We start from the raw sequence: 21853 nt of genomic DNA on the forward strand, positions 1-21853 counted from the left end.
GCACAAACCAGAGCACTAATGTCTAGATGATTATACCATAGTAGGACATCTGGAATAGGGGATAAATGAGGAATAGCGGAAACCGCATTACCCAACAGATGTGCTGTGGGGCAGTGACTTGACCTAGGGAGACCTAGGTTCAAATTGCCACTCGGCCACGAAGTTTAGCCTTGGGCCAGTCACCATCATTTGCCATACCTCCCTCACTGGAGACAAAAGGGTCCAGTGAGGACCGTTTGAAGACAGGTGGATGTAAAGTAAATGTAACATGGAGCTATGATTCAAGCAGGCCGCCTAGCCCAGAAGCCCTTTTCCTTGGTTAGAGCATGGTGCTGAGAATGCCATGGTTGAAGGTTCGATCCCCATACGGGACAGCTGCATATTCCTGCATTGCAGGGGGTTGGATTAGATGATCCTCAGGGTCCCTTCCAATTCTACAGTTCTATGATTCTATGAAGGGCCTGGTGATGATGATGAAAGTCCTGCTTGTGGGCTTCCCATAGATATATGCCTTGCCACAAGGAGCTACAGGATGCTGGTCTAGATGGGCCTCTGATCTAATCCAGCATGACTCTTTGCTACATCTTTCTGTTCCCTTACATAGGAGCCAACTCTGATGAGCTGAGGTCCTTTCATATTTGAGGGGGCCACCCCCACAAAGTCAATGCCATAGAAGAATCAGATCCTCCAAAGTCGAGGTGGGAGAAGACTACCATTCAAATGGTGTGCATACGCCACACCATGTGATCTGATTGTGCGGGGGACAGGGCTTACCTGCCTGCCCCCCAAAATATTTTATTCAAGTTGGCACCGCTGTTCCCTTATGCTCATACATGTACACACATACACATCGCAAGTTGCATATATTCCATTATTTATATTTTTAAAAATGCCGGTGGCCCAGGCCTAGGAGAAGAGGCACCAGCAAGAAGCTGTAAACCAGGCTTGGCTCCAACTCGATCGAGGTTCAGATTTTCAGAGGGCAGCTTCGAGGTTTCTCCCACCCCCTCGCAACACCCCCCCCCCCAATGCCGCCGTATCTGTGCTGCGTTCAGAAGTTGCCGTAGTAGATCCTCCGAAGTTGAGAGGGGAGAAGACACACCCCCAACTGTTGTGCAGCGCCCCCCCCTCGCTCCGGTTCCCCGGGCAGAGCCGAGGAGTCGTGTGGGTTGCCCGCCTCCGCCGAGCGTGGCCTGGGTCTCTGGCTCCCGCTGCGGAGTCGGGCGGCGACGGCAGGGGTTGCCCAGCTGTTCCAGTGCGGCAATGGTCCCTCCTCCCAGCTGCGCCTGCCTCATCTCCCCCCACCCAGCAGCCCGTCCCTCCCCTCCGCCGCTCCCGACGCTGCAGCCGCTGCCGCCACCTCCTCCTCGTCCCAACCCCCAGCCTCCCTCCCTCTCTCTCCCTCCCTCCCTCTCTCTCTCCCCATCTCCTCTCCTCTCTGTCCGGTTTCTCCCTTTCCCGCCGGCGGCGGCCCTGGCAGAGTAGGCACCGCAGGGCGGAGAGGGGCGAAAACCTCCATGTAACACCATGACAGGCATCGCCGCCGCCTCCTTCTTCTCCAATACCTGCCGCTTCGGGGGCTGCGGGCTGCCCTTCCCAACCCTGGCCGAGCTCATCGAGCACATCGAGGACAACCATATCGGTGGGTGAGCGAGAGGGTCGGGCTTCCCCCCCCCAACTACCCACCCGGGCAGGCGCGTGGGCGTGGGGCGGGGGAGGGGGGCGGCGGGCAGAGACCCCCAACCACGCTAGAACGGCGGGTGGGCGGGAGCGGCTGGGAGTGCCGAGCGGGGAGGGGCGTCGGGTGTGTGGGGTGAAGCGTCTGGGGGACTGGCGGGCGAGGCTGCCGCCGGGGATGAATGGGAGGGCAGGGGCGGCGGGTGAGGGGCGGCAGGCACGAGGGTGGGTGTGTTGGGCGGGGAGGGGCGGCGGCGGCGGCGGCGGCTGGGCGAGTTGGGTGCCTGAGGTACTCGGCCGCCGGGTGGCTGGCGTGGCGCGTGCAGCCCCGGGGCTGTTGCAAAGGCGCCGGAGTTTGCCTTGGCAGCCGCGGCGCGCCGAGAGACCCGGAGGGAGGAGGAGGAGGAGGACGAGTCCAGCACGCCGCCTGCTGCTTCCGCCCCGGCTCTGGCTGTCAGGGCTGTGTGGGGAGGAGGGAGGGAGGGAGAAGCCGCCGCCGCCGCTGCCGCCGCCGGCGAGGCGGCCATTCCGCTTCCTCCTCCTCCCGCTGCAGCGGCGGCGGCGGCGGCTGCGTCCTGTCAGCGCTGTTGCTAGGTGTGGAGGCGAGGAGGAGGATGGCGCGCGCGCGCGGGCTGCTCGCTCGCTGGCTTTCTCGCCCTGCCTCTCTGGCGGGCCAACCCCGGGCCGGCCTCGCTCACTGCACCCGAGGCGCCTCGCGGCGGAGGCGGCGCGTCACGCAGGCAGGCAGGCAGGCAGGCCGGAGGGACGGACAGGGCGTGCAGGGCCCCGGCAGCAGGGAAGGAAGGGTTGCTAGTGAAGGAGGTCAAGTGGCTGCCGCAGGGGAAGGGACGAGGTCTCCGCCGGGGGACGTGCCGGCTGGCGTGGTTGCGTCAAGGGGGCGCCGGGCGGGGAGGAGCCCCCGTGGCCCGGGCGGAGCCTCGCCTCTTCTCCCCGGCTGCTTCCACTGGGAGCCGAGCTGGGCCTCTCCGCCAAGGACCTCTCCTGGAGATCGCGCGGGGCGGCGCGGCCAGGTCAGCCTTGGGATCCGGGGCCGCCGTCACCTGTAGGATTTCGCTTCCCCTCCCTGCCTGGAGTGTCGAACAAGTGCTTTCAACGAGTCCCGCGGCAGCCGGGTCTCCCTGTGCCAAGGCTGGCTTCAGAAGGAATCGGGGAAGGACGGGACGCTGACTAGGAGGATGATAGGAAAAGAAAGTGCTCTTACCTTGCAGGGCGTTTGGGGTCTGGGCTTGCTTTCTTTCCGTTTGGTTTTGGTTTTCCAGGCCACCTTTCACACACGGCTTAAACATGATCAGTAGGAAACCTCACAGAGTGTCAGAGAGCGATCAATTGAGAGCCAAGGAGTAAATGGCAGCAGCAGGTGAATGAAGCAAGAATGTGGAAGTATGTTTTCTTGCAAGAAGGCACAAGAGGCAAAACTCCTAGGGGCAGAGGTCCCTTTGGCCCCACCAATAAAATATTTGAGGGGGTTGCCCCCACCCAAGTTGATGGGCATTGCCATTCAAATGGTGTGCATGTGCCGCACCTGGTCCCCCCAATATTTCTTTCAAGTTGGCACCCCCTGCAAGAAGGTTGCATTTTTTATAACCCTTGCAGGAATGTAAGCGAAAGATGCAGGTGTTCAGGCTATGGTGACTATTGCCTATAGCTTATTTGCCTGCACTGGGAGATAGTAGTTGACAGTTAATTTGTGGTGGGGTAAAAACAGGCTGATCAGGAAACTGCCTTTGTCCTGAAGATGCATTATTATGCAAACCACTTTAATTTGAAAAAATAAAAAGTGACACAAGTGCAATGAAAAAGTGTTGGTGATAAAAGAAAGAGCTGGAACTGTGAGCCTAAAAGCCCTTGCCTTTCACTGTGTGCATATTTTGATTGTCTGGACTGTGGTGGTTGAGTAAAAATGTAACTAAGTGGCACATCATGCTGTTCTGTAATGGGAGAGGTGAACATGCTGTTCTGTTTTATGACTCCTGGAAAGCCCTAACTTGGAGTGGGGCAGGGGAAGGATGAAGTGAAAAGTCTTTAGGAAGCCATTCGTTCTTGATTTTTAAAAGTACATGCCCACTTTTTTCTTAACCCTTTCTAAATGTGTCACTGGCATAAGCCCACTGGAAAGAGAAGAATGCAAGCCAGGAGAGGCATTTCTCTAAGCCAGAATGCAATCATGGAGAAAAACTATTGATTTCAGAGGATTTGCCTCTATAAGGAGTTGGGAATAGCGTAAGTTTAAGGCCTACAGCAATGTGTAACATTCCCAACACAGCTATTAGTAGTTACTACATGTTACATTTTGTTTCAGAGTTGGTGGTATTCACATGATATCAGGAATCAGCACCATTTGACACTTGTTAAGGCCTATGACCTGGCAGGGGGGCTGCTAGATACTGGTACCAGCCCACTTCTCCTCCTGAAATTTCTATTGCTGCTTCTTGTCACCTCCACTGGTTTTCTTTCACTCCCTCACCCTTTTCCAGTCCAGTGCACAACTGTTACTCCTTTAATGCAGTGATTTGGTGCGCATTCCCAGGGCAGCATAGGAGTGGCCAATAATCTAATGTGTTATATTGATGTACTGGTATTGTGAATCTGTCTGGCTGTCTACGATCCATTGTAAAGCTATATGTTTTACTATACAATAAAATTTGACTCAGAAATAATGGCCAGCAAGTTGAATCAGTGCCACTCATGGTGATACCCAGTGAATACTCATGCTTCCTGTATTATCAACAGAATACATTTGGGTAGGCTTATAATTATTTTCAGGCCATAAGCCCTTAAGAGAAAATCTGATTGCTTTACTGTAACAAAGTGAGAAATTCCATCAAAGAAAGGATGCGTCCCTCCCACATGTCAATGACCCTGAGTTGGAGAATTCATAATTCATCTAGCAATGAATTGTTGAGTTAGGAATGCAAGCACCCATCAGTTAGGGTTGACCTTGCCGGAATATATGTTTGCTTCCCCTACCAGATTAGCAGCAAGGAGAAGCTAACTTTATTCTGACTTCAACCTCTTGCATCTCCTGCATTGCTACCATGTTTTACTTTTGAGAAGTCATCTTCTTACACATTACAGCAGACATAGGCACACTCGGCCCTCCAGATGTTTTGGGTCTACAGCTCCCATCTTCCCTAGCTAACAGGACCAGTGGTTAGGAATGATGGGAGTTGTAGTCCCAAAACATCTGGAGGGCAGAGTTTGGGGATGCCTGCATTACAGGGTGCTGAAAGCTCCAATTCAGTTTGATGGTTCTGTTTTAAATTCCTTCTCATTAAACACGACCACTCTGTCATGGCATCCTCTCATCATGGTAGAATTCATCCACTGCTCATAATTACAACCTTAGGCTGCAGTAAAAGTAGATTTAAGCTTCTCTCAAGATTAAGTCAAAGGTTATCTTTCATGATCAATCTTCATGCTTGTGCAAACTATGGCTTTGCTCAGTGCCACTTGGCATCATAATTTTGGGGAGCAAACATCTGATTGCAGCATCAGGTTCTTCTCAGCATATTGTAAGCTTAGCTCTGGTGCATCCTTGCCTATCAGACATGAGACTGAGAGAGAGTTCCTATTAAGGCCTAACTAATGTGATGCTGTCACATCTTTTTTAATGAATCACTTCCCATGAGGCACCTGAAAGTGATTTACATGCAGGGCATCACAACTATGACGCAGAGAATTGAGCAGAACAGAAGTTGGGTGTGTGCGCCAAATTTTGACCTTACACAGGTTGCCCAATGATGATTTGAAAGACCAAAGTCTGCCCCTGCTGCCTGTCAATGGGCAGGGAGTTCCAGGGTATAAGAGTTGCCACACTAAAATATTGGCTCATTACAAATGTGGAACAAACATTATGTGGTACTTGTAAAAGTGCAGAATTCAGCGGCCAGGTTGCTCACCGGAGCAACATGGTTTGAGCATATTACACCGATCCTGGTCCGACTGCACTGTCTACCAATTAGTTTCCGGGCCCAATTCAAAGTGCTGGATTTGACCCATAAAGCCTTAAATGGCTCAGGACTGCAATACATCAAGGACCGCCTCTTTCCATAGTAAGCTACCCGGACTCTGAGATCATCTTCAGAGGCTCTTCTTCATGTGCTTCCTCATCAAAGAGGTCTGGAGGGTGGCAACACGAGAGAGGGCCTTCTCTGCAGTGGCTCCCCATCTGTGGAATGCTCTTCCTAGAAATGTTCGCCTGGTGCCTTCATTATGCACCTTTAGGCACCAAGCAAAAAACATTCCTTTTTAACCAGGCCTTTGGTTGATTTGATTGACATCCTGTTCCCTTTTAAAATGTGGTTCTTTGGGGGGGGCAGGTGTTACTGGGTTGTTGTTTTTATTTTGATTATATATATTGTGGTTTTATACATTGATCTTGTTTGGGGAACCACCCTGAGACCTCCAGGTATAGGGCAGTATATTTATTTATTAAATAAATAAATAAATAAATAAATAAATGCCAATTCCATGGATCACTATTGTTGAGTGAGCATATATGGGGCTAGTATGCTGTTACGGACTTTCTATAACAATGATAACACCTTGAATTTGGCCTGGCTATCACATTCTTGATGGATAAAAGTCCAAGGAGATGTTTTCAACCATGGGAAGCCACCGGATCTTAACAACAACAACAACAACAACAACAAATTATTACTTATACCCCATCCATCTGGCTGGGCGCTGGGCCTTCCCAGCCACTCTGGGTGGCTCCCAGCAGAATATGAAAAACATGATAAAAATCAAACATTAAAAACTTCCCTAAACAGAACTGCCTTTAGATGTTTTCTAAAAGCCAAGTAGTTGTTTATTTCCTTGACATCTGATGAGAGGGCATTCCACAGGACGGGTGCCACTACTGAGAAGGCCCTCTGCCTGGTTCCCTGTCACCTCACTTCTCGCAGGGAGGGAACCTCCAGAAGGCCATCAGTGCTGGACATCAGTGTCCGGGCTGAACAATGGGGGTGGAGATGCTCCTTCAGGTATACTGGGCCAAGGCCGTTTAGGGCTTTAAAAGTCAGCACCAACACTTTGAATTGTGCTTGGAAATGTACTGGGAGCCAATGTAGGTCTTTCAGGACCGGTGTTATATGGTCTCGGTGGCCACTCCCAGTCACCAGTCTTGCTGCCGCATTTTGGATTAGTTGTCGTTTCCGGGTCACCTTCAACAGCAGCCCCACGTAGAGTGCATTGCAGTAGTCCAAGCATAACTGAACAGAGGATTTTGAGGAGTGATACTTCAGCAGGTGTGCAGGTGCAGAATTCACCCAGAAGTAGAGGAGGCAGGCTAGAACTGGGCACATATTAAGTTTATTATGCATATAATAAATGAGCCTTTGGTTCTTGAAATATCTTTGTGCTGTTTGTAAGGTAAAAGGTAAAGGTACCCCTGCCCGTACGGGCCAGTCTTGCCAGTCTCTGGGGTTGTGCGCCCATCTCACTCAAGAGGCCAGGGGCCAGCGCTGTCCGAAGACACTTCCGGGTCACGTGGCCAGTGTGACATCGCTGCTCTGGCGAGCCAGAGCTGCACACGGAAACGCTGTTTACCTTCCCGCTAGAAAGCGGTCCCTATTTATCTACTTGCACCCAAGGGTGCTTTCGAACTGCTAGGTTGGCAGGCGCTGGGACCGAGCAACGGGAGCGCACCCCGCCGCGGGGATTCGAACTGCCGACCTTTCGATCGGCAAGCCCTAGGCGCTGAGGCTTTTACCCACAGCACCACCCGCGTCCCTTTGTGCTGTTTGTACAGGAGTTAAAATGGCAAAAGTCCTTGTATTTCTAAATTGCATAAAGGAGAGAGAGAGAGAGAACCAATTTCTCTGTTTTTCATCAAAATCACATGGAAAAGTTAATATCTTCAGAAACCAGTGCAATGTATTATAGTGGAAGAAGGATCACCACAGAAGGGAGAACTACAATACATATGGGAAGCCACATCAGGGCTTGTGTCAATTTGTCCCATATTGGCAGCGTGATGCCTAAAAGCATCTTAAGTGATTTCAACCATTTGCTTCTTCAATTATTCATTTGCCAACTAATCAGAAAAAAAATGTAGTGCCTTTCTCTGGACAGATTTGATGCCTACTAAGGAAATCTGCAACAGAGCATAGACTACTGAAAGCAACTAAGGTCTCCCAAAACAACCCAAGTCCATAAAGCCCTGGTACCGTGTTGACCTGTATTCATTGTAAGATGCAGGTAGGGGGAAGGAACAGGGCTGAAAATAAATGGCGTACTTTAAATCCAGGATTTTATTAGATTAGGTATAAGCCAGTTATGACCCTATGTTCAGGGCGAGTTGGCTGAATTGCATTATGCCATTATAATGATAAATTGTGGGTGGAGGAGGGTTCAGCTTTGTACAGATAGAAAATGGCTCAACAAACTGAAGCTTGTCATTGTAAGAGGGCTAGTCTTGAGGATGGTCTATGCCAAATTTGGGGTAGAAAGGATAAGAAACGGCTTGTTTTGAATGCTTGGTGGGAGTCAGCGTGTTTTTACATGAGTAGAATATGCCCTTTTATTTAAAATGCATCCCTGGGTTATTTGTGGGGCATAGGAATTCGTTCATTTGTTTTTCTTCCAAAATATAGTCTGGCTCCCTACAAGGTCTGAGGGACAGTGGACCAGCCCCCTGCTCAAAAAGTTTTCCGACCCCTGATCTAGCAAGTGCTTTTGTTGATTTTATTTAAAATGTACTTTTGTGGCCTGTGTTAGTCATAAGGTGCTTCTGCACATGCTCAACGCACATGAGAGGTTAAGTTGTGGGCAGGTTTGGACAGAACGTTGGGTGAAGTGAGAGTGATAAAAGAGAGAGATGAATGTGTACATACGTATTTATGAATTATAGGGTCACAGCTGCAGTCCTGTTGTTAGAAGTGAGTCAGCTGAATCACATTCCACAGTCTAATGAGAAATCGGATGGACAGTAAGTTCTACACCTTATAGCAGGGGTCCTCAGCCTTTCTGAGCCAGTGGGCACTTTTGGGATTTTGAGGAACTGCTGACATGGTGTGTGTGTGTGTTTGAAGCATAACAGAAAATGGTCACCACTTCTAAAAAGACGCAGGGTGGCCACATTGTATACAGATGTGTCCCACTCCCCAATCAGCCCCTTCATCAATGCAGAGGAATGGCACCTCCTCCTGCCACTGCCATGTTTGTTAACAGAGATGAGCTCGTTGCACCTCTGTATTCAGAATGGAAGGTGGGTATCTGCTCCTTGCATCTAATGAAACATGGCCATGCTTAAGGGGACATGCTCAGTGTTGGACAGGCTGAGACAGTGGAAACTGAGCAAGAAGAGGAAACAGTCCCTTGAGCATTTTGGATTTATGAGGGGCTATTTACTTTCACTTTTCATGAGCTAAATAGGAGGTACTGGCAAGTGAACTAGTGCTTGTGGGCACCATGTTGGCGAACCCTGGTTTGAAGTGTGGAGATGACTCATTGTGTTATTTTGAGGCAATGTTCACCCTTATATATTATTTTCACTGATTTAATTTCACATTCCACTTAAGACACTTCTTAACCCATACAGTGGTACCTCTGCTTGCGAACCGGATCTGTTCTGGAGGCCCGTTCACGTTCGCAACATGAAAAGAGCACAACCCGCAGCGGCGTGTCTGCGCATGCGCGGGTTGCAATTTGCCGCTTCTGCGCATGCGTGTGACGTCATTTTGCACTTCTGCGCATGTGGCGAAACCCGGAAGTAACCCTTTCCGGTACTTCCAGGTTGCCACGGGACGTAACCTGAAAGAACGTAACATGAAGCGGACATAACATGAGGTATGACTGTAGTGGAGACACACACACACACACACACACACAATCAATCAATCCATAATACTACTCTTTTAATCATGTTTGTGAGAGTGGTTTTGTTGTTTCTTTTTTGAAACTGCATGAATAATACAAATATTGTTTGATAATCTAAGCAATTAATCAGTCTTAACAAGAGGCTAGTTCAGGTGTGGAAAATCATATAGATGAATGATTCTTTTGGTATATAAAGCCCTTAGCAGGTTGGGACCAGTTTTCTAGAAATATTGCCTTACGTATATTTCCCCACTGAGATCAGCAGAACCAGAACTTCTACATGTGGCACGTGATGGTCGTTCTGCGCTTGTAAGAAATCAGTCTTTTTTGCGTGGTAACACCTACACTGTAGAACTCCCTGCCCATTGACATTGAGCTGTATTGCTTTTTGGTTGTTTTATGTAAAACACTTGGATTTTTTTTTTACAATTAAGTGGTATGCAAATTCTGGTAAACAAATCATCACTAGTCCTATTGGCATATTTATGTTGGCTCAATTCCTATCAATACCAATAGCAGACACGTTGCAGTCATTGCACACAGAGATAAATCCTTCTAGATGGTTTTCTTTGGAAGAGTTCCAAGCAGAATGAACATCTTTGTTTCATAGTGACAGGGGTCCCATTTGCAGTCAGGAGATAACTATCTACAGTACAAACCAAACTTAAGGAAAATAGTTTGAGATATAGTCTTTCTCTCTTAATGATTTATGCAGGGCAAGTACACCTCTCTCTTCCCACCCCCAGGTTTTTTTTGTCTTTTCATTCTACATCCGCTTTTAAAAGAAATGAATTTGATTGCATTTACCCTTTTATATTGCTTGCAATAGTGGTCCCTCTGCTATTTTAGCTAAAGCGACATGTCGCTTTGCAAAATTTTAGTTCGAATAAATACAGTTGTTGGCTCTTTCTAATAAATAGAATCGTTGCTGTTTTGATTACACACAGTAGAGGGCAGTGGTATGCATGATCCACATACTCCATGTATATAAGGTACTCTGATCCACATACTCTGATGCATTGATACTGTGTGCTAAATTTGCAGGAGCAGGTTTCCAGTCTTTGCTAACTTAATCCTTCTGAATCTTGATCAGACCAAAACAACCACCACCAATTCCTGGAACTTGTCTCTCATCTCCATTAACATCTCTGACCTTTTGCCAACAGCTCTTTTCTGTTCTCTATTGTCAGAATGTATTGTGCTTTCTGATGAAACACGACAATCCTTTTTTCTTCTCACAATTGCCATACTAGAAATATTATTTCAGCTTTAGAGAGACCTTAAGCCGTAAGCATTCTGTTTTGCAAAGGAGGGTACTTCAGCTACAGCCCGATAAATATTTGCATGGGAAAAAGCCGTCTTGAAAATGATGGCACATGCTTCTTAATATAAATGTGTAAGATTACACTGTTAAAAGTCCATACAGCTGTCATTATAGCTATGTTATAATTAGTTTTAGTTTACCTTTTCAAGAGCCTGCGGGCAGAAAGTGTGTTTGTTTAACTTAAGTTGTTTTGTAGCTCCACTTCTTCTGTGCCTGCCAGACTTTCAGGGCAGTTAATTCTGCAAGTAGCACAATAATATAAAGATGTATTTTAAAAGCATAATGTCTTTGTTCTCTTTTTCCCTTTCCCACATTCCCTCTTCTCCTCCCACCACAAATAACAAGAATACTTGTTATTTCCCTCTGCATGGAATACTTCGGAAAGCTACTGCAATTTTGCACAAGACCTTTCCAAGGGTTCACAGGTAGATGTTCCGGCTATCCTGCTTTCCGTTCCACATATTTATTTGGTCCCGTTTCTCTACCCCTGGCTTTCCCAGTAGGTATGAGGCCACTGCTTTCAATTCATCCTAGAGTATTGTAGGGTGGTGCTGTGGTCTAAACCACTGAGCCTCTTGGGCTTGCTGATCAGAAGGTTGGTGGTTCAAATCCCCGCAACGGGGTGAGCTCCCATTGCTCTGTCCCAGCTCCTGCCAACCTAGCAGTTCAAAAGCAACTCAGTGTGAGTAGATAAATAGGTACCACTGAAGCGGGAAGGTAAACAGTGTTTCCGTGCACTCTGGTTTCCGTCAGGAAGGTAAATGGCGTTTCCGTGCGCTGCTCTGGTTTCAGTGTCCCGTTGCGCCAGAAGTGGTTTAGTCTTGCTGGCCACATGACCCAGAAAGCTGTCTGTGGACAAACGCCGGCTCTCTTTGCCTGAAAGCGGAGGTGAGCACTGCACCCCATAGTTGAATTTGACTGGACCTAACCGTCCAGGGGTCCTTTACCTTTTACCTTTACTAGAGCATGCATGTAGCTGGGGGTGCAGGGGAGACAGATCCCCCCCCATCAAGTAAAGAAATAAAAATACTTAACTAACTGACCAATTGCATCACAGATAACTTGACTCCCCCCCAATAAAACCTGCCCCCCACCCCTAAAATGAATCCTGGCTATGCCTTGATGTATCTCCATTGATTCTAGCTTCTTCTTCTTCTTTAGTCCTTGCAATGTTGGGTGAGGTTATTAGGATTTCTCAAAAGTTTATGGAATTGCACATCTGCACATGCCTGAATGTTTTAGACTTTGTGTGCTTGCCTCTCACAACCTAGAATTCTTATTGTAGAGTTGGAGAGGGCCTGGTAGCCCATCTGGTCCTACAACATCCCCAACAGATAGTCATCAAATCTTTTCTTAAAGGCATCCAGCAAGGGAGAGCTCACCTTCCCTTGCATAAATGGCTTCATTCAGTGCTTTTTTTCTAAGAAAAAGGTGCTGGTACTCACCATGATATGGGTGGCGCTGTGGTATAAACCTCAGAGCCTAGAGCTTGCCGATCAGAAGGTCAGTGGTTCGAATCCCCGCGACGGGGTGAGCTCCCGTTGCTTGGTCCCTGCTCCTGCCAACCTAGCAGTTCGAAAGCACGTCAAAGTGCAAGTAGATAGATAGGTACCGCTCTGGCGGGAAGGTAAACGGCGTTTCCGTGTGCTGCTCTGGTTCACCAGAAGTGGCTTAGTCATGCTGGCCACATGACCTGGAAGCTGTACGCCAGTTCCCTCGGCCAATAAAGTGAGATGAGCGTCACAACTCCAGAGTCGGTCACGACTGGACCTAACGGTCAGGAGTCCCCTTACCTTTACTCACCATGAAGTTGTTACAGTAAGTGCCACACTTTTTAACAACAACAAAAAGAGGTGCTGGGTACATAGTACCCTTGCAAACCCCCTAAAAAAAAGCACTGGTTCCATCGTTGAATCACTTTTACTGCTAATAAGCTTCTCCTTGTGCTCAACGAAAGGCAAAACCCATGTAAATTAAGCCTAGTCCTGCCCTTTTGTGCATCAAAAAGCAAGTCTTTTCCTTCTGTGTGATAACTCTTCCAAGGCTTGAAGAGTAGCATTATGCTCTCCCAGCTCCTCCCTCTTCTCTTCTCCAGGCTAAGCAAACCCAGGTCCTTCAACCTTTTCTGATAGGACTTGTTTTCCATACCCCTGACCATCTTCCATTTTGCTTCCCTGAACCTATTGCCATTTGATTGCATTTTTTTGTTTTTCGTAGAATCATAGAATTGTAGAGTTGCATCTACTTACGTGTGGTACCTGGAACTGCTCCAGAAGTGGCCTGACTAGTGTTAGAGATTTGCTGATTTAATCTCAGGGCTTTGTGGATGCTCTATCCATCTGCGCAACACTTCATCCATCCTCCGTCTCCTGCACATAATAATGTTTCCTCACGACTTCCGCATTTCTACCCTGATGTTATTGGGCCTGCACAAATCAGGGGTCATAACCTCACTCTTCCCTTTAAGTGAATCCAGTGTTAGCCCACACGTTTTGGAAGACCCTAAGTCCCAATACCAAGATGTGTTTCATAAATATTAGTTTACCTTCTCCTTCCACACTGCTTGGTTTGCTCCCTGCATTTGGCTCTTATCAGCCTCTATGAGACTCCCAGATACACTTGTTTTTCACCCCAGGTCTAGCCAAAATTCTTTTCAATTGCTATTAGGAAGCAAAATAAAATTAAAAAAAAATGTCCAGTAGCACCTTAGAGACCAGCTAAGTTTGTTCTGGGTATAAGCTTTCATGTGCATGCACACTTCTTCAGGTACACTGAAACAGAAGTCACCAGACCCTTATATGTAGTGGGAGGCAAGGTGCTTTTTCCTGTAGGACTAATTGAAGTCATCAACAGTTTTACCATACCCACTGAGTCTATCACCCGTCTGCTACTACCTTTCTGAGAAAAACCCCACCCGTCCTCCCACTATATACAAGGGTCTGGTACTTCTGTTTCAGTGTACTGTTTCTGAAGAAGTGTGCATGCACACAAAAGCTTATTCCCAGAACAAATTTAGCTGGTCTCTAAGGTGCTACTGGACAATTTTTTAATTTATTTATTTTGATTGCGTCAGACCAACACAGCTGCCTACCTGTATTAGGAAACAGTTCTTCAGACTAGTCTCCCCAACCCTGCCTGCTTTGCATCTGTGTCTTGTAATGTTGTATAATGGGACATGGGTGGAGCTGTGGTCTAAACCACTGAGCCTCTTGGGCTTGCCGATCAGAAGGTTGGCGGTTCAAATCCCTGTGACAAAGTGAGTTCCATTGCTCTGTCCCAGCTTCTGCCAATCTAGCAGTTTGAAAGCATGCCAGTGCAAGTAGATAAATAGGTATTGCTGCGGTGGGAAGGTAAATGGCGTTTCTGTGCACTCTCGTTTCTGTCATGGTGTCCTGTTGTGCCAGAAGTGGTTTAGTCATGCTGGCCAGATGACCTGGAAAGCTGCCTGTGGACAAACGTCGGCTCCCTCAGCCTGAAAGCGAGATGAACGCCACAACCCCATAGTCGCCTTTGACTAGACTTAACCATCCAGGGGTCCTTTACCTTTTTACCATTATAATGTCTGTCTTCTTCTTGTAACTCTTTGCTGTTACAAAATGTGACTTCAGAGATTCAGATATATTCTTAACTCGGAGGCCTTTACCACAATGATGCAGGCGTGCCAATTTTTGCACATTCTTGACTATCTAAATGACGTTTCCTCTGAATATCAGCTCAGAAGTCATAATATTTCCTTTTGCTGTAGAAATGTGGGCTTCCCACACTCTCTGTTTAGCCATTGTAGATGTGGTAAGAGAGGCATAGGAGCAGGAAACCACATCTGAATTGCTACATTTGGCAGGTCTCTGTGGGGCGCTCTGTTGCCAGAAACATCATTGCTTCTTCCTGCTATCACTGTAATAGGTTAGAGGGATTCAAAAACAGAATTAAACTTTCTCTAGCAAGAGTTTGAATAAGTACATTAAGATCAATGTTGAGGGTCCCCCCCCCCCCGCTCCTCTAATCTTTGGGAATTTCCATAGATTTCCTTACTAAACTGAGATACAACCTTGTTTCATTGTTGTTAAATAATCTGTCACTTTTAGGATTTATTGCTAATTGTTCAGATTTTAGTGGAATCTCTTGTCTACTTTTTAACCGGACCTGCCTGCCAGATACTTCCTTTAATGGTTGCCTCATATGTTAGTTAGCTTCGCCGTCTTAGTTCCTGTTTATATTTGAATTACCGTATGTTCTAAATGTGAGTGCCATATTCTGTGAGAATGACCATTATTCTCTCCATCCATATTTCGATCTAGAGATTAATCTGAGGGCACTCAGTGCTCCTTTCCCAGTGAGGTTAAGCAGGGGTCAGCTGGATGGCAGACCTTCTAGGAGTCCCACTTAAGCTCTTCTTGGCTTTCTGAAAAAAAAGAGGCCAATACAACTGAAATATATATAAGTGAGTGCTTGAAATAATAGCTGTTTTGGAGCTCTTCTTACAGAATGCTGAAACAGCAGCTTAAAACAGACAGCCACTTGATGAGCCATAATAATTTCAGCCTTGGATAACTGAACCTTCATTGACTGATACACAATTTATTTCATTGCTGAATTGTGTGCCTTAAGTATATGGTGAAAACTCTCAGTGTAAGATTGCAAACTCAGCATGTTAAGGAGCAATTCTGATTTTGTAAACATGTAATAAAAGATATAGTAAATATAATAACATGCAATGCACGCACATGCAAATCTGTTTGAACAGCATCATTCAGTTATTGACATTGTAATTCACCACAGGTGAAACCTAAGGGTTCCTTGAGCTTGTTGACTTCTTTCAATCTGTTTCACTTCTCCTTTGAAAACTGCCTAGTATCATATGCCTACCGCTTAAACAATAAGCAGAATGTTTTAAAAATAGAAACAGGACACGTTTAAAATAGACTCATCTTTACAACCAGTATTTGGGGGGGGGGTGGAGTCTGATGCCTGAAATTGAACATTAAGCATGTTTAACGTATAAATTTTTCTTACAGTATAAATATCTCAAAAAGCTTTTCCAATAACCCAAAGCAGCTTAATATAATAAGTTACTTTGTAAAGTCTGACCATTAGTCCTAGCTCACTGAAGTCTACACTAACAGCAGAGCTTGTGCAGAGTTTCCGAGAGAAATCTTTCCCAGCCATACCTGAGATGTTGTGGTTTGAACTTTTCCACTGACCTATGGCTTCCCCCGCTCCATTTATTTTGATTAAATTTTGATTAAATGGGGGAACCTTGTTTAAGAATTTATATTAGCACTGAGCTGAATGTTCTCATATTGGAACATATGACTCACATTTTGGGTGGGTGGGTGAAATGGAGGACAACCCCCAGGAAATTTTGGAAGGAGTAAGTCAACGTAAGGGGGGGGAACATTTATGGTCCACCTCTCAAACTCCTCCTTGGTAGTCCATGTTTGTCTTCTCCCCAGAGCCCTTGGGTACAACAGTATGTGTTAATGGAACCTTCCTCTAGTTGGGACTTCAGAGGAAAAAATGTCAGCCCCCAGAAGCCCCCTGTGGAGAAATGCTATTGTGTTTAGCAGTAGTTGTTTGACCACAGGTTCTTTCTGAAAAGTGGAGAAGATAAACGATGGCTTTTCATATTTGTAGGTGGGGCCTGGCTCAGGTAAACACATTTGAATCGGTTTGGGAAGCAACAGACTCCGAATGGCTGTTGACTGTCAGTTGGGAAAGTCAGTTGATGCGGTGAGGTGTGGGGCAAAGAGTTGAAGAAACTGAGGTAAAAGTGGGCAGCTGAGGCCTGAATATGAAGTTATCCATTTCCAGTGTGTTAAGAAGGCTTCACACGTGAAAAATTAGAAGAAGGGAGCTGGTGGATGTGTTAGACTTAGAGATTTGCCTTGGGTAAAGGTCTTAACAGAAGAACCATACCAGGGATTATTTTTCATCCGGAACTTGCCGGAACTCAGTTCTGGCACCTCTCAGGTAGGCACCATTGCCATCCCAAGAGAACGAGGGAGATGTTCATGGTGAGTTCTGGCACCTCTTTTTGTAGAAAAATAGCACTGAACCTTACACAAGCAACTTTTAAAAAACCGGCAAAACTGCCCCATGAGCCAAAAAGTACAACCAAAGGAGCTCAGTGGGTTCAGAGGCAGATTGTCCCCAGTAGCTGGATTGGGTTGTGAGTGAATTTGGCTGGTGGTGAAACTTTAGGGAATTTGGCCTCCTGTAAAAGCTGTTTAGAGGCTGGTGTTGGCAACTGTGCAAAGAATGAGTTTTTTTGGCCATAGAGGCGAAACCTATTTAATATTGCACGTAACTTGCTGAAGAACTGTTACCTGCCTTTGGAATGATGCTTCACTTAGGTAGCTTCTTGGAAAATATTCCATGACACAATTTCTCATCCTATAGAAATTTCATTTTCTTTCCGTACTGAACCTCAGCCGTGAAGTCTGGCAGCTGCTGGTTTTCAGCGATTGGGAAGCGAAATACTTTAAACTGCCAAAATATGTGGGCAGGTGAGGTGAGCCATAATATTTAGCTTTCTGGCTCGTTTGTTTGTTTGTTTATAAAACTACTTTATAAGCTAAGGAACACAATTTAATGAAGGTTAGCTACTTTAAAAAAAATGTTTAGGGGTACTCTCATTTCGACTCAAGAAAACCACTATTTTATAGTTCAAATCGGGGAAATAAATACAGGAAATACCAGGAAACTGATCAATAACTATGCTAGATTCCAACTCCTACTTCACACATTAAATGCTCGCTTCCGTCTGAGACTCAGGAAACACCGTGACAGGAAATGAGGCTGCCATTAGGGGTAGCAACGGAACTGACGATTCACTGTGCTAGAGAAGAAACTAAAAAAAATATCCTTTTTTAGTTTCTTCTCCCATTAGATTCACAAAATGTTCATCCCTGCATCCCCCCAGACAAAAAGCACTGATTGTAGGCCATTATCATAAAATGTAATCCACCCTGAGTGTTGGGGCAGTTATTTCATCAGCCTATTTTTGTTGTTGTTGTTGTTGTTGCTGCTGTTAAACAATTGGAAATCAGAAGCTATTTCTGATCTACTGAAAATCGCCCAGAGATAAAACAGTAGATCCTGATCTACCTTTCTCTGGCTTCCAAACCATCACATTTTCTACCATCGGCAGGGTGGGGATAATGTTTTCTGCAATCTGAAAAAAGCAAAGCAAAGCAAAAGCAGTCCGGACAAAACACAGGATAATGTTGAGTGCTGTGTTGACCCCCAATAAAGAGTGAACGAAGTGTGACAATTCCAGAATGAATACCTAGTTTGGAAACATTTTAAACTTTGTAGGCTTAGCTTTGTATGGATGGTACAATAACTATACAAAAATTTTAAATCTTCATATCTGTATATTTAAACAGAATATAGTACAAAATTATATTCTCTTTGATTAACTAGCCAGGCTACGGGTTGAGTCACACCTACACAGTCACACTGAATCGCTGTCTCAAGGTTACTACAGTGGTACCTTGGGTTAAGTACTTAATTCGTTCCGGAGGTCCGTTCTTAACCTGAAACTGTTCTTAACCTGAAGCACCACTTTAGCTAATGAGGCCTCCTGCTGCCGCCGCACCGCCAGAGTACGATTTCTGTTCTCATCCTGAAACAAAGTTCTTAACCTGAAGCACTAAACATGCTCCGTTTTGAGTGCCATGCTTCCGATTTGAGTGTTATGCTGAGGTCTGTCTGTTTTTGCTATTTATTTTGCGTTTTTGTTTTTGCAGCTCTTTTTTGTTTTGTTTTTGTGACTGTGGAACCCAGTTCAGCTACTGATTGATTGACTGATTGATTGATTGATTGATTGATTATGTGACTGCAGTACATTATTGCTTTCATTTTATGGATCAATGGTCTCGTTAGATAGTAAAATTCATGTTAAATTGCTGTTTTAGGGGTTGTTTTTAAAAATCTGGAACGGATTAATCCATTTTGCATTACTGTCTATGGGAAAGCATGCCTTGGTTTTAGAACGTTTTGGTTTTGGAACGGACTTCCGGAACAGATTAAGTTTGAGAACCAAGGTACCACTGTAGTTGGAAATGGTCTCTGAAACCTTCATGACAGCACTTCGGGTGCTGATTGATTGATTGATTGATTGATTATGTGACTGCAGTACATTATTGCTTTCATTTTATGGATCAATGGTCTCGTTAGATAGTAAAATTCATGTTAAATTGCTGTTTTAGGGGTTGTTTTTAAAAATCTGGAACGGATTAATCCATTTTGCATTACTGTCTATGGGAAAGCATGCCTTGGTTTTGGAACGTTTTGGTTTTGGAACGGACTTCCGGAACAGATTAAATTTGAGAACCAAGGTACCACTGTTGTTGGAAATGGTCTCTGAAACCTTCATGACAGCACTTCGGGCCTCAACATGTAAACTTACTTCGATTCAGTGAGGAGTTACTTGCCTTTTGTTTGTTACTTTCTTTAAAGGTGATTTGGGTGGAGCAGCATTTTCCTTGGTTGAACGCTAAAAAGTTTTAGAAGGCTCATATGGCTTGATGCCTTGAATTTCATTCAGTTGCTCCTGGAGCTGTGCCCAGAGTGGGGCTGCGCACACCAGAGTTGGAATGAATTAGGGCTACACAGTCCCATTGACGTTGTACTTGCATCAGATAGCTTGGCAACACAAAGGAAGGGATTGGAGTTAAATTACGTAGACGGAACCCGTTTTGCATGCCGGTTAACCAAACAGGCATGAATATGACATGTGGAAGAGGCCTTTGAAGAGTTTTTGGAAGTTTCCTGTCGGCTAGTACAGCAGGCTGCAAAGCTTCAGGGGCCTTCCTAGGAAAAACTTTGGTTACAGCTTCTGCTTAATTGCGACAGAGCTAAACCAAGAGCATGGGTTCAGATTACACACTAAGCTGCGGGGCATGGGGACTGAATCCTTCTCCCCTGCATCCCTGCAGACCAGGTTTGACAGGTGGTTTGACAAGCAGAATGTCATATATTAGGTGTAGGAAAGATGGGCATGGATTGGACGAAATGACATTGTGAGCCAAATGGGGAGGTTCCACCACACTCCTGCACTATACCAAGCCATGGTTTGGTTTAGCATGATTCAGAAGGAAAATGACTGGAAATGAGCTAAGCGCACACAATCTCCTTCCTGGGAGCCTGCGCACTAGAATGTTCATGCTAAGCTTAGTGTGCATGTGCACACAAAAGGATGTTCTCAAGGTAATATACAAGATGACTGAGGGCTACCTGGTCATTTGTCATTGGGACGCGGGTGGCGCTGTGGTCTAAACCACTGAGCCTCTTGGACTTGCTGATCAGAAGGTCGGCGGTAATCCCCGCGATGGGGTGAACTCCTGTTCCTCTGTTCCAGCTCCTGCCAACCTAGCAGTTTGAAAGCATGCCAGTGCAAGTAGATAAATAGGTACCACGGCAGCGGGAAGGTAAATGGCGTTTCCATGCTCTCTGGTTTCTGTCACAGTGTACCAGAAGCGGTTTAGTCATGCTGGCCACATGACCCAGAAAAACTGTCTGTGGACAAACGCTGGTTCCTTCAGCCTGAAACCAGATGAGCACCGCAACCCCATAGTTGCCTTTGACTGGACTTAGCCGTCCAGAGATCCTTTACCTCCCCCCCCCCCCGGTCTTTTAGGACAAATTCTAGGAAGAGCCAAGCTAAGATTTGACTTAGTGTGCTGTGCAAACTGGGACCTGAGGCTAAGCTCTTGCCTTACTAACCAGCAGAGGCGCAGCAGGCGATTGAGCATCTCATGGATCTGTTTGTGTCTGAGGCTTTCCTAGCACCCCCAAACCCCCACCAACCTTGGCTTAGCTGTGTGTAACTGTCATGGACTGGTCGGAAGCATAGGAATTGTGGGAGGAACCAGCGGGGGAACCACCAAGGGAAGAAGATTAAGAGCCCAGGGATTGGTGGTCAGACAATGATGAGAGGTCAGAAGGAGAAGACTAGGAAGAGGAGGTGTTGGAAGGTGAGGAGGTAACAGGGCTTAGTGAGCTGGGAGAGTCAGTGGCAGAGAGAAGTCCAGAGTCAGAGGTAGAAACTGAAGCAGAAGAGTGGGAGGCAGGGGCCATAAGGCAGAGAAGAGTCAGGGTGGTGAAGAGTCATGGATATCTCCCCCTCCTGCTGCGACAAGCTCCCTTTCCCCGCTTCTCACCCAGAACCAGAAGAAGGGTGGAGGAGAGGTTGGCTGCACCACAGGCACAGTCTCTGATTGGCCAGTACCTTTCCAAGCACAATGGTTTCCAAACACAAGTGTTGGTGCTGACCTTTAAAGCCCTAAATGGCCTCGATCCAGTATACTTGAAGGAGCGTCTCCACCTCCATCGTTCTGCCTGGACACTGAGGTCCAGCTCCGAGGGCCTTCTGGCGGTTCCCTCGCTACGAGAAGCCAAGTTACAAGGAACCAGGCAGAGGGCCTTCTCGGTAGTGGCACCCGCCCTGTGGAATGCCCTCCCACCAGATGTCAAAGAGAAAAATAACTACCAAACTTTTAGAAGACATCTGAAGGCAGCCCTGTTTAGGGACGCTTTTAATGTTTAATAGGCTATTGTATTTTAGTGTTCTGTTGGAAGCCGCCCAGAGTGGCTGGGGCAACCCAGCCAGATGGGCGGGGTATAAATAAATTATTATTATTATTATTATTATTATTATTATTATTATTATTATTATTATTAATATTATTGCTTGGGGGAAAGCCCTGGAGAGGAGGGAAAATGGACAACTATGGGAAGGCGGGAGCTTTCAGTCTTGGCAACTACAGTGGTACCTCGAGTTACAAATGCCTCAGGTTAAAAACGCTACAGCTTACAAACTCCGCTAACCTGGAGGAGTTACCTCGAGTTGAGAACTTTGCCCCAGGACGAGAACGGAAATCGTGTGCCGGCGGTGCAGCGGCAGCAAGAGGCCCCCATTTGCGAAAGCACGCCTCTAGTTAAGAACAGTTTCAGGTTAAGAACGGACCTCCGAAACGAATTAAGTTCGTAACTAGAGATACCACT

At 46.4% G+C, this 21853-nt stretch overlaps 1 protein-coding gene across 1 annotated transcript in view; it reads left to right on the forward strand.

The window, feature by feature from the left end:
* Positions 1 to 1341: 1341 nt before the first annotated feature.
* The window catches only part of JAZF1 (JAZF zinc finger 1), a 124228-nt gene continuing 103716 nt past the window's right edge, over positions 1342 to 21853 (forward strand). The window contains exon 1 of the mRNA XM_081883454.1: positions 1342 to 1642. Coding sequence (XP_081739580.1) covers positions 1528 to 1642 — 115 coding nt within the window. The 5' untranslated portion in view covers positions 1342 to 1527. The remainder of the gene's footprint in view (positions 1643 to 21853) is intronic.

This window comes from Podarcis melisellensis, assembly GCF_964234715.1.
Source record: "Podarcis melisellensis genome assembly, chromosome: 12".
Taxonomy (NCBI): domain Eukaryota; kingdom Metazoa; phylum Chordata; class Lepidosauria; order Squamata; family Lacertidae; genus Podarcis; species Podarcis melisellensis.